At 36.4% G+C, this 13,482-nt stretch overlaps 1 protein-coding gene across 2 annotated transcripts in view; it reads right to left on the bottom strand.

Moving 5' to 3' along the window:
• Positions 1-4,711: 4,711 nt before the first annotated feature.
• RBM25 (RNA binding motif protein 25) overlaps positions 4,712-13,482 on the bottom strand; it is a 27,868-nt gene continuing 19,097 nt past the window's right edge. For both annotated transcript variants that reach the window (XM_009882307.1, XM_009882299.1), the window contains 9 exons: positions 13,326-13,482; positions 12,914-13,003; positions 11,199-11,272; positions 10,345-10,495; positions 9,667-9,991; positions 8,399-8,673; positions 7,853-7,951; positions 6,502-6,549; positions 4,712-5,391 (listed from right to left, as the gene is read on the bottom strand). The exon at positions 13,326-13,482 ends at the window's right edge or, in 1 of these variants, runs on beyond it. In XM_009882307.1, the coding sequence (XP_009880609.1) occupies positions 5,299-5,391; positions 6,502-6,549; positions 7,853-7,951; positions 8,399-8,673; positions 9,667-9,991; positions 10,345-10,495; positions 11,199-11,272; positions 12,914-13,003; positions 13,326-13,482 (1,312 nt within the window). In that variant the 3' untranslated portion in view covers positions 4,712-5,298. The remainder of the gene's footprint in view (positions 5,392-6,501; positions 6,550-7,852; positions 7,952-8,398; positions 8,674-9,666; positions 9,992-10,344; positions 10,496-11,198; positions 11,273-12,913; positions 13,004-13,325) is intronic.

Genomic DNA, 13,482 nt, shown 5'->3' with positions numbered 1-13,482 from the left:
TTTTTTTTTTTTTTTGAATTATGAAGTATGCATTACTTCCTTCTATTCGGAACATACACAATGGTTAGATTTGATTCTTTTTCTCCTCTGGGGTACAAGTAAAGAAACATTTCAAAGCAGTGTATGAATGGTATGCATCCACAATACCAACAGAAGATGTGAAACATAGAAAATGTTGATGATTTTGCAACTTGAGTAATATTTCCGTAATGTTTCTATTGTCCCTACAGAATAGAAAAGCTGTACAGTTATTCTATTCCCAGTGATCAGGTCTCATTTTCCTCTTTTAAAAGGAAGTATTACACACATGACATTCTTTTCACTGGAATAAATCAACAGGAAGATAACCCCAATGCATGCAAACTGGAAAGCCCATGGAGTTAAAAAACTGCAAATTCACAATCTTTACTTCACAAGATAGCACTGCATTTTAAGTTGCTTTTTTACAGTAAAAAACAGGTAGCTTGCTTGATATGAGGGACCTACAACCAACAGCTACTTTTGGATTTTACGCTTTTATGTTTTGCAGCACATTTTTTTCCCCCTTTACTAAAAAGCCCAACCCTCATCCCTCTCAGCAAGTTCAGATGCTGGCAGAAATTTCATACCAATAGTTATTCTCAGACTGTTAAGGAAGCCAACTAAGATTTTAAGAATAGGATCATTTACACACCAACCTCCACATGTTACATGTTAGTACACTCAAAAATGTATTATCCAAAAAAAAAATAATTAAAAAAAAATATATATATATATAAAAATGTGGGCTATTAGAGTGCACAGTCTTGGCAACTTCAGCCAAGAGCCGCCTTGGAAGGGAAAGCGAGCTTGGCCTGTGCAACCCAGTGGGCGATACTACCCAGTAAAGAGAGGGGTATTAGGAGAAAATAACACTTCTGGGTGGTTTTGTTTTGAAACAGAGTCATACACAAGCTGGTAACCCCGTTTTAAAATGGTCCCACAAAAAAAAAAAAAACCAAACCAAAAAAAAAGCATTATGAAAATAACTTGAAGGGATCTTTGCATTTCAAAATAAAAAAAAACAATATTAAAACTTAATCTGAAGCCAATGAAGCATTCTTTTCAAGAAGCTCCTAGTAGAACCGTGACTCCTTTGTGGAAGAAAAGTGGGCAATTTCAAACTTGAAACTTACCTTGCTATGCGTGATCTATTTGAAGAGTAATCCACAACTCCCATTCCAAAATGCATAACCTAGTTGGGTTACTTACATATAGGAAATGCCACAATACATGTAATCATTCCAAATACAAAAAAAACCCCAGTAAAATGTACTGAGAGGCCATGTAGTTCTGCATGTTTAAAACAATGCTGTATTTCACCACTTGACTGCACTACAGGAGGATCTATGGGAAAATGGATGTGGCACAAAAGTATTGCACATAAAAGTTCCGTTTTACATGAGCACTTTGACACAAATTCTGAGTTTCAGTAGGTCGCACGCACACAAAGTGCATTTAAAAGAAGCTGTTTTTCACCAAAAGTGATGCCTAACCATTAACCGAATTAAACTATTTGTTTTGTATTAAGAAAAAAAAAAGCAAAACAAACATGGACATAACAGCTGTACCAGATTATTCTCTATTTATATTGTTGGTATCAGTTTGATCTATGATGAAACGCCTATCAACACCACCTTACACTGCTCACACTGCATGGCTGCGTACCAATGTGTAAGTCTGCATGTACGGTATCCTATGTTCCTCCATAGGAAAACATATAGAATATGAAAAAGCATGACCCTGTTGTAATATAAAAACCAACAGCTTCTAGTTTTAAGTGTATCCCCTTTCTAAAATAGTACTGCTGCAAGTAGCTAGCTAGCAACTCCATTTAGTAAAGGCATGAAAGGTTTAATGCTTCTCTCTCAGTTAACAGCAAAGCATTAGTAGTAAGAAACAGGAATTACAGTGAGAAACTAAGCTTACTGTTTTGGGCCTTCCCCCTGCCCACATTTAGAGCCACAGTCATCTAGTTAGATGGTTATTTTTAGTGCAGGCTCCCGTTTAAAGAGAAGGGAGGAAGGAAAGTCCCAAAATCATAGAATCATTTACGTTGGAAAAGACCTTTCAGATCATCAAGTCCAACCGTTTTATTAAATTAGAAAGACCAAATCAGTATGTGAACAGGTTAAATATTCTAAGAACAAAAAAACCTCTCTTATCAAATTAACAGTAGTACAAAAAGATGCAGTTCTTGGTAATGGATCTTACCTGTTCACGGTTTCCCATCTCTTTTCAGTGCACACTAATGAAAACAATGATACTTCATAGTTTGTACTCACATATTCCAAACCACACTGAATGGCAGTTATGCGGAATGACTGTCGGGAGACTAAGGGCATGTGTTAGGTTAAGGGGTAAAGCCCTGACCCGCAGTAAAGTCCAGATCAACAACTAGTATATCCAGTTCCGTTGCACACGCATTGATCCCCCGGCGCCTTCATGCACTGTGTGTAATTTTTGAAGCACGTTTCCATCACAGAATGAGTCATACTGTGGCATGTTGCATTGAATACACAGTGGCAACATACATACTTTGCTAATGGATCTCATTCTCAGTATACTCTGAATCTGTGCATTCACTGACATAACACACAGTGTATATTAAATCGCATATTCAGAGAGTAAAATGTTGTAATGTTGGCCAAAAAGGCTTTTTCTACCCCAAATTTTCCAAGTTTATCTTGAAATAATTCTGTTACTGTGTGTTGAAAGAAAAAGTTAACAAAGGGAAGTTCCTTTCTATGTGAAGAACCCCTCAGCAGTACATAATTTGTGTTCCACTCCCCAGCATCACAGACACAAAATATATTCCGTTATCCCTGAGAAGTAATAACACTAATTTCAGTAAGAGGTAAACACTAGAAGTGACTTTATAAAGCAACATTTTGCATTTTGAAAGAGGAAAATTTGTTCAAGTACTTGCACAAGCCAAACCAGAGATGCTACAGTGAACATTCCTTCCTCTTTCCACTACTGAAGAAAACCTCAACTTCCACAAAAATAATTTTTTAGTATGTCACCACTGCTTCTAAATACTTCTTTACCTGGATATTTAACACTCCAGCTTAAGTTTTAGATGTCTTCCTCACCCAGATGCCTTCAGTCTCCTTAGGAAAGGAAGAGTACAAGCTTACCTCCAATGCATAAATAATATAATAGCTGAATATACAGCTTTAGTTTAGGGCAGAAGAAAATAAGCTGAAGTTTCACAACTTGAGTTTTCACTGAAGAATCTCAACAAGGACACCAGGTAATCTGTCACATAGTGGCATTTGTCACATTTGGCTTGTTTAACTACTACTAATGACAGCAAGAATGCCATATTAGCAGGACAAAAACCACTCATGAAGTTCACTTTCCCTCTTCTCTGTATTTACTAGAAATAGAGCAAGTTTTGAATTTCTTTAGAATTTGGAGAATTTTTGGTAAATGCTGATGCAAAACTGTATGGGGAGAATGGGGAAGTAATTTCTTAGGGTAACATCAAGTTGCAGAAAAAAAAGAGGAAGGTTGCAGCATATAACTATGTAAAACAAAACATCCTCACGCAAACTCAAGCACAACATAAAAGTAACATCTGAGAGTTACACGTCAAGTTAAAAAAGAATATTTTGTGATGCGTATTACAGGGATGAGAAAGAACATATTGGAATCACATCTGCATTTGCAGGCTTCTAGTCACCTGACAAGGCAGGAGGTAGTTTTAAAAAACCCACCCCTAATTAGTGAACACTTGTTGACTGAGAAAGCAGTGTTAAATATAACTGCATGCTGCACACGACTCCAAAAGAATGTCAGCCCTTAAATCAAATATATACATTTTTAATATCTGAAATATTTACATGGTGGAACCTTTACACGATCCCATTTGTTAAGAACAGTGTTTTCAAGTGTCCTCTCCAGATACAAAGAACTAGTAACTCAAGGTCACAGTTATGTTTTCTGAACAGGTCAACCTGTATCCTTCAGTTAAATACAATATAGAGATACTGGAACACCTTTACTTAATTTGTTTGCTATTAAGAATTGTGTTTAAAAATTAAAAATGTTTTTGAGACAGTTTGCTCCCTGGAACACAATCCTCCTGCAATCAAAACAGCTCATAGCACATTATCGATTTGTTGTCTTACCCAGGTATGCGATAAAAAATGCAGTTTACAGTACATCTCATCATTTATACCATATCAGCCTATTTATAAAAACCCATATAAACAAGGCAGGAAAATATCACCCTCTTTTTGTGGACAACAGACTGCTTACAGTAGAAAACAAAAGTCAGGACTAATTTAACAGTATGAATAAAAACAAAACTTCAGCTTTGTTTGAAAACTTATGATATAGTTTTTGTCAACTGCTATGGTCAGTTACATCCAAACAGGTATTTTTTTCCTAAATACTAAAAAAAAAAGTTTTTAAAAATAATTTATTTTAAAAAAATCCATCTGATTATTTTGGAGACAGAAGGAATAACAGGGAAGGGCTAAAATGAAACAAAGCAGAAGATATCCTACTTTAAAAAAATAATAATCGTTAAATAGCACTTACTGAATTGAGGTCCTGTTCTTGTTTAAACTGAGCAAAGAATAAAAAACTCCCTGCAATTCGCACTTTCTAGGAAAGAAGCAGAGCATCTGCAGGAGATTAAGTTCCCAGCTTCATTAACAATTCTAAACAGGCAACAAAGTACCAAGACTACTGCTGGTTCACATCAGAATTAAAAGTCCGAGGGAACTCCTTTTCCAGTCAGATGAAGGGACCAAATGAACACACAAGGCCGTTCTGTAAAAGCAGCTCAAGCCACTTATTTTTAAATTGTACTCTGATCATTCCTTAAATAAAAAGAGGGAGAGTATGCAAAAAAAAAAAAGTGCGCTCATAAATTTGCAGTAAAATCATTTGTCTTCATCTGTAACTGATGTAGTTCCACATTAAGTGCAAATGTTTTGCAGAACAGGGGCTTTTTTTTTCCTTAATATTTACAAGAATCAGAGTAACATAACAAAATTACCAGAGAGCATGTACAGTAGCTGCAGTTTATAAAACATACCGGTAATTGTACCTTGTGAATTATAAAGAGAACCAATGCAGGATTCAGATAACTAACTGATAAGGGTAAAGGGGGCCTCAGAGCAGAGGACAAAAAAATTCACATTTTTCTACATAAAAAAATACAGGTCTCAAGTCTCTGAGAACAGAGAAAATTCAAAGTCTTTGAATGATGAAGAAAAAAAAAGCCCAAAATTGAAATGGAACCCTAGAAGCAAGGAGAGTGCTTTATTTCACTAGACCAATCTTCTTCGCTTCTGTCTCGTATATCAACAACCTCCACATTTTGACTATGAAAACTTCAGCTTCTTCATCTAGTACCTGTAGGAAATACACATTTTACAGATTATTTTTAGGTTAGGTGTTTCAGTTACAAAGACTAATCCTAGACACATCAGAACTACGAAGTGGAGGTAGTGTAATCCAAGTTAAGCCTTTGAGTGAGGCACTGGATAAAACTTCATTGAATTTGTCTGTCCTGCATTTATCACCTGACTTGACTAGGTTTTAATGATATACTTCTATAGTGCAGCTGTTGAGCACTAAGAGATAAAAGTACCAGTATCCTAGTCTCCAAAAGTGGCTTGGGAAGAGGCAAAGAAATGACAAGCTCAGGAAGAATGTAAGAACAGGACATACACATGCGGTATTTTCTCTTAATTCTGTCATAGTCTCTGCTCATTTTCAGCTTGGAACTTCCTTGGATATTTATTAATTACTCCCTCGATGGATTTCTCCTCCTTGAGCTTATTATCCAGGCTTTTCTTGAATCCATGCAAACTTTTAGCATGCACAACATGTCTCAGGAAGTTCCCCAGGTCACCTACTAGTCACACCAAGAACAACCTACTAACTTCTATGAATCTGGCTCCTACCAACTTTGTCTCTAAGTTTCCTTATTGGAAGAGAGCAAATAGTTTTTATTCACCTTCCAGTGTATGAAAACATGGTGAAATAGTAGCATTATTTCATGAAGCTTCTCTCTTCCAACACCAGGCAAAAAAAAAGTTTTTACTCTTCTAGAGAAAAATCACCTTTTGCTCATTAATTAGGAATAGACCTGATAAACCATTAATTATAAAAATCTAGTTACAAGACTGAGAAGGAATAAATGTTTGTATTTCTGATACAGTTCTGCTATTCTTGATTCTTACCTCTCTACTGTTAGGAACAGAATCTTTGTTCCACATTTCCGAATACTGAGAAATTCTGAATAGGCATCAGTAATTTCTACCTAGATGCTGTAACTGCAAAATCACGCCTGTGCTAGCATGATCTGTTTAATTTAAACAGCTTTCAGATCTAAGCAAGTTTTCTATGCGTGTTCTATCAATGCCAAGTATTTCTGTTATAGACTCCTACATTTCGCACTATTGACTATTAGCTTCAGTGTAATGTAGAATGTATATCAGTTACACAAGTTCTGCTTACCATGGCAACGTCATCCAGTATGCTCTGTGGTGAGCTGTGAGCCATAACCTGAAAGAAACACGTATTTATTTTTTTTTTTTAGACTGAGAACTCTGTGTAAACCACACAAACATTGTTGGACAAAAAGCAGTTACTTCTCAAGGATTTTGAATGCTTTGCACATGCAAAAAGTATTTCCAGTTCATCAGTTCCCAGTATTGGCCAGGGCAAAAATTTAGTATTAGACTACATCAAATTCCATCATAGCGAGTGCTCCTTTATGGCTAGTTAGCGAAGAACAAGTTCCAGGAAGCTTGAGAGATTCAACAGGTCCTGTATTTGCTGGCTATTCTTGCATGTCCAATTAAGCTCTCCTAATTTAAGGAATAAGCTCCCCTTCCCTCAACAGTGAATTCCTAATCACAGAATGGAAGACAAAGGCAAAATTCTACCTGTATCACACTTCATAACTGAATTTTCCTATTAAGTATTTCCAATTATTTATTTTCAGAACCAAATAAGTTGTCTTTCAATAATAGAAAATGGCTTTTATATATATAATTTAAGCTTGGCAAACATTCGACTTCTGCTTTTCACTTTCTACTAACCACCTGTGCCACAAAACTGTCACTTGCTTTGCCTCTCATACAGTAGCCCTAAAAGATAAACCAAGACAAGCCATTATAAATGTGAGTACCATGAAAGCTGAAAAGTTTTTGAAATTCCCATTGGTGAAAAGCCATAGAGTCGTCATGACAGACTTTAAAAGGCAAGTTACTAGAATTTAGTTTGTAATTTTATGGAAGAAGCTAAGCCGAGTTTAGTTCAAACAAGTCATGCAATGGCTAAAAGGTATAGCAGAATGACTTCTAATGCTAACTCTAAAACCTTAGTATTTGCTTACTACTAAAGCAACAGCATGTGAAAAGATTTTTAAGAAGTTAATCTAGTTAATCCTAAAATGTACGTAAAATCAAGCTCCTGGCTTTTTTCCCCTGAACCCACACAAATCCTATTTTTAACTTAAAAATGTTAATGGCCAACAAGATGTTAATTCTGCAATCTAATGATAAAACTATCAGTTAAAACAGCTGCTCTTGTCAACTGCTCATGTCTTCAATCCAGTTCCGTACGTTTATGTAACAGATAACAGACAGCATCAAGCACGTATATATTTTGCATAAGCATTAAAGGAAGTAACTTGTAAAACATTAGGGTACATACTGATTCCAAGTACACCAACTGTCTCTGCTGATCAGTATCATAGAGAAGCTAAGAACAGACGGCTTTCAAATACAGATACTGCAGTCATTGCTGCAGCTTATATAGGGAGCACAACCCAGATCTCACAAAGGAACGGGAAGATACTAACCTTAGAACAAACAAAGTCAACTAGCGTGGCTTCTTCTTCACCAATATATTCTATTATTTTCTTGTTGATCCACGGTCTAATTCGACGTTCCATTAGTGTCTGGGGAAAAAAACCCAAACTCCATAATTTCCATAAACTTTACTGTCTTGAAACACTACTGCCATATAGGCAGCTAGAAGACACAAATAACTATTTAGCAAAAGATAGATTTTGCTATCAATGTGATAACCCTTAATGATTTGGCATCTGCAAGTATTTCTGACAGACAATTCAAACCTGTTTTACAGGACCTCCCCCCCAGCCCCTTCCATGAAACTGCTAGACAATTTGTGGCAACAATTCAGGAGACCAAATGAAAATAAGCAGGTGTACTTCAGACTAAGTATTCTATATGTGGACAAGAAATACAGTACTGAAGTTTGATTCCATTTGGTGATGATGCTCCAATCCACTGGGGTCCCAGGAACATTGTTTTTCTATTCAATTCCAAGGTTTGTTTGGAAAAAAATAGGCTTTTTTGTGAATGGTTAAAATAAATCAACTTACAGAATCCACAATGGACCAGTCAAGAGGATAAGCAAAGAGCTCTGGTTTCGCTGTGGGAATCTTCTCAATGAGACTCTTAATATGTTTGCGTTTTTCTTCTGTATTGACACTGCCTTTGATACTGCTTTTATCTTCTTCTCCATAATCCAGAGGGACGAGTTTCCTTTTCCGGGGCACATCATCACTGTCTTCGTCATCAAATTTATTGAAAACGCTATCCACAGCGAGCTTCTTCCTTTTTACAGCATTGGGTTGATTAGGACTATTGCAGGCACCTACAACCCAAAAGACAGAACAACATATTCATAAACTACAACTGAAGCTAGTTTGCTCTTCACACCTTCCTTGAGGAATATTTGTCTGTATGTTATATAAGCGCCTGTGAATGCCTAGCATCAGCATTTTAATCTCTCAAACCCTGTTATAAAAATGGCAAAAGAGGTAAAAATCTCAAACTAAGTTTGTTCAAGATTTTTGAAAAACAGGGTCTTCTTTCTCTGCCCTGAAACCAAACAGCACCCTCACTACGGGAGGACTACTGCATGAGTTCGAACCTTAGCAGAGGCAGAGCACAGAAGTGAAAGGTTGCAATGAATCTAGCCGTAGGAAAAGCATTACTCAGTTAGCCTCATACCATACAGTCTCCCTTCACCCAAGATCTTAACATTGTGTAAGCTCAAACTGCATCCTTAGTATAAGTTAATTGAAATAATAAGTAATAAATACAAATACTCTTAGTTCTGCTGCTTAGAACACATTTTTTTTCAAACACCATGAATTGCTAAAGCACTAAGGAACTCTACACTCATGTTCCATTCGCAATTGTCATCAATTCACTGTGCTACTTTAAGAGGAGGAAGACAATAATCTAATTTTCAGTTTTCTTCTTTTAAAAGGGTCTTCACGAATAAACATAAGGCTTAAATCTAACATATACTTACATCAATGAAAAGTAGCAATGAGTTTTAATAGAGTTATTTGGAGATCTATTAAGGTGAAAAAGGATGTGGAAATAACTGATGCCAGCTCAGAGCACTCCTAAAAAAATTAAGCCTTGAAGAAGGCAAAAATTCCCTGTCCTTTTTCCCCTCCAGATTTTGGAAGAAGAGAGATCTATAAAAGATATCTTCTGGATAGGAGAAATCAAGCACAGCATCTGGATAACAATGACTCGATACAAGTATGTCAAAACATACAATGTATTTGGAGAACTGGCTTTTTTTTCATTCTGATCCCGTACGGAACATTAAAATAGAATGTAAACTTGCCCAATTTGAGGCTAAGTCCTATTTTGGGCCGATGCTCCTCCGGCTGCTGTTGATCAGGTGAATTTTCATGAGGGATAATAATGCCACAGGGAGATTCATCACCGGGTGTGTTAGGGGTTGCATTTCCACTAGCAGAAGAAACAGATGGGGCAGAACTGATAGGTCGTAAAGTTGGTTTAAGGCAGGGCTTTTGTTCAGGCTCTTCTTCCTCTTCCTCTGGCTCTTCTCTTTTTTCTTCTTTTTCTGCCTTTTCTTCCTCTTCCTCCTCAGACTCTGGCTCTTGTTTTATTTGTGGCTGCCTACGCCGCTCAGCCTCCTGCTCCATCTACAATGGAACAGACAATTAGCAAAAAAAAAAAAAGCTTTCTCAAAACCAGCACTGTTTGAAAAGAATCTAAAGATCCTCCGTTTCCTAAAGGAAGTCTCTGTTAGTCAATAACAAATACATGCAACTACTGCCATTATAATCAGAAATATTGATTAAGCAAAATACTCTATCCAAGCATAGATCTGGAAAATTATTTTTTGTTTCCAGTGTTCTTACTGCTTACCTGGACTTCTTTTTAAGAAAAACTGAATAGAGCAAATATTAACTATTGGATCTCTTACACAATTTTGCTCAATACCACCAGAATACCAAGGGCTCTTTTTCTTCCTGTCAGACCAACAGCTACTTACCCTCTGGAGTTCTGCATCTGGATCTGGGTGTCCTTCTGCAAGAAGGCGCTGCCTAATTTCTTCTAATTCTTCCTTTTCCCTCTTCCTATCCCGTTCATCTGCTTCCATCTCCTTCTCCCTGTCTCGTAGCCTCTTCTGAAGAGCACTACCCCTACAAAAGACAGGGATTTTGTACTTCAAAGAACATTCCAATGAGAACCTTGTACCACAAGAAATACAGATATATCTTCCATTAAATTAAAATAAAATTCATAAGAGCATCTGGTGTCCTCTATTTTTGTAACAGAAGAATCTAAGATACCAGTTCCCTATATTACTGTGCAGAATCTATCCCATCACCTTAAACACATGTAGAGAATGTGACTGATGGTCATCTTAGAAAAAGAAATTATTTTATAGGTTGTTACTTGACAAGAACCAGTCCTGCTAAATGAGTTCGATGCAAATTTTAGTTAGTCCTATGCTGAAGGGTCTTCCCCATCCTTTACAGAGGTAACAAGTATATTTTTCATACAACTTACAGCTAGCTTGTAGTGAATTTTTTGAGAGGCACGCTTGATCCCTCTTCTCTGTCCCCGTCATCTTCTTTTGGCATTACACTGACCTCTGCTCTGCCTCACTCACGAGTTAAATGATAGGAAAGAGAAGCTACTCCCAAGCATTAACAAATAGCAGTAAGGAGTCTCCCTTTTCCCTCTGGCGCTTATAAAGTGAAACTGACATAATTTAGGTAATTACATGACCCTGACGTCGCCACACAATCACTCAACTATAAACTCCATAAGTCTCTGCCAACAAACCCCACGACTGTGTTAAAACTAACAATGAAGATTTCAATGTTAGGAAAGACACACCTGTAGTATTTTGGATCATCTCTGTCATCATCATAGTCTTCTAAGAATTCTTTTAACCGTTTGGCTTCTTTCGCCTGCAAGAAATTGAAGCGTAAATAATGTTATAAAAGGATTTCTGGTTTTCTTTCCAAGAGTTTAAAATTTAGTAATATTATTAGTAAGTTAATTTAATATCTGCTATGCTTCAAACTAAAAAATACAGAGTTTTCCAGTTAAAAAATGGAAATGTTTTGGAATTGCGTCATCTTCCAGCGATCTGTCAACTTGCTATCATATGTTCAATAGCAGATATTACACCCATTAGGTCCACTGGGATCACGTCTCTGATCTGCGGACTACTGTCCTGTTATCAGCATTTCAAAGGGTTTTTAAATATATATCCCCCTATCCGCCCATTTTTTTTGTTGTTTTTTTTTTTTCTTCTATTTCACAGAAGAGAATCAAAGTTCACATTCCATAATCCATAGCTCTAGTATTGAATATTTTAACATGGCAGTTTAAGTGTATTTTATTAGTTCTGTTTTGTTTCAAGAACTGGGCTTTTTAAAAAAGATTCAGTTATGCACAGAAACAAATTTAATGGATACTTCTAGGACAAGCACTCTCCTGCTGTGTTGCTAATCCAAACCATGTGGCACCGTATTAATGCACAGGCCTAACACTGAAGGGGGCGAGAAGAATAGAGAGGAGATTTCCCCCCCGCCTTTTTTTTTTTTTTTTCCATTTTATCAGAGAGGAAAAGATACAGAAGTTCTTTGAAGAGAATATAAAGTAGACATTCTAACCTGTATTCGAGCAATATCTTTAAACCAACAGTAAGACATTTCTACACTAATGAGTTTGAGAAACAAATTATGATTATGGTTGTAAATTCAGCACAAAATTTAACACTACTCTCTACAACTGCCATCTGTAGCCAGCATCCAGAAGAATCGTGAATAGAAAATATCTTTTAGTCAAACATTTTTCTCCCCTCTCAAGTATTTAGGGGAACAAATTAGATTCCACATAAAATGATGTACTTTCTAATTTTTTCTTTTTTTCTTTTTTCCTACTTAGAACTCTCTCATACCTTCTCTCTTTCTCTGGGAGAATTATGAAGTGAAATAACACCAACATAATTTAAAGTAACTTCTTTACGCTTTAGCACAAAACCGTGAGATTACAGAAGTATCTATCTTCCAAAGGTGTCTTTTCGGACAAAACTTCCCAGTGTTAGTGATAACTGATAGTTTCACAACTAATGAACTGAAGACAGAAATTTACAAAGTACTTAGATGTATTATAGAATATTATGTTATATATTATAGAAGGTTCAGGCACATGAGCAGGTTGGATGTAAAAAGAGTCGTTTAGTTCCACCTGCATGACACACAACATGTAGTAGGTTTTGCTACAAATCTGACACAAATACAGGTTACAGATGTAACAGCGCATGATGATCAAACCACAGTATTTTGCAGGTGTCTACTTTGCGTTCTTTTGCCTTCAAAAGACCAAGCCATTATGCTTTGTTTTCGAGACTTTCAACAGTACTCCCACTTTAAATTAGACACCTCCTGTTTCAAGTCTATTACCTGCCTATTACACATACATGGTGTTTACACAAAATCAGAGTTCTATCACTAACCCTAAAGACAGTAATAGAATGTTCCATTCTAAATGGGACACAAAGAACAACGAGGAAAAATTACAAGTAATACTATAAGCCTTACCATTTCCCTTCTTCGTTCTTCTTCCCTTTCAGCCTCTTTTTCATATTCTCGACTTTTCTTCCGTTCTCTGATTTCCCAGTTTTTAAGACGCTACAACACAAGAAAAAACACACACTCCAAAGTCAAGACCGCTAAGAATAGTGGTACTACTTTGAAGTTAGTTTAGATTATTGTTTAAAACTAACTACACTGAAATTAAGCAAATTATTTATTTACAATTTAAAATGCCAGAATAAGAAGTCTGAAGTTGCTTTCACGCTGACTTACATATTCTGCCCCAAAATTCATAGACAAAGGATTAAAATTATATATAGAAAATAAGAGGGAGAAGGAATGATGTATTTTATAGTAAAAGACTTATCACCCCTCAGAAACAATTTTTCCTTAAGGAACCTTAAAAATCCCAACCTACTTCTTGATACGCCGCTTCTTTTTCTCGCAGTTTCCTCTCTAGTTTTCGGCGTTCATAGGCATCTTCTTCATCTTCTTCTCGGTCTCTCTTCTTATCCTTCTCCCGTTCTCGTTCCCGCTCGCGTTCTCTTTCCCGTTCCCTCTCTCGTTCTCTTTCC

Source organism: Charadrius vociferus, unplaced genomic scaffold, assembly GCF_000708025.1.
Source record: "Charadrius vociferus isolate BGI_N301 unplaced genomic scaffold, ASM70802v2 scaffold50, whole genome shotgun sequence".
Taxonomy (NCBI): domain Eukaryota; kingdom Metazoa; phylum Chordata; class Aves; order Charadriiformes; family Charadriidae; genus Charadrius; species Charadrius vociferus.
This window is presented reverse-complemented; position numbering and strand designations above follow the sequence as displayed.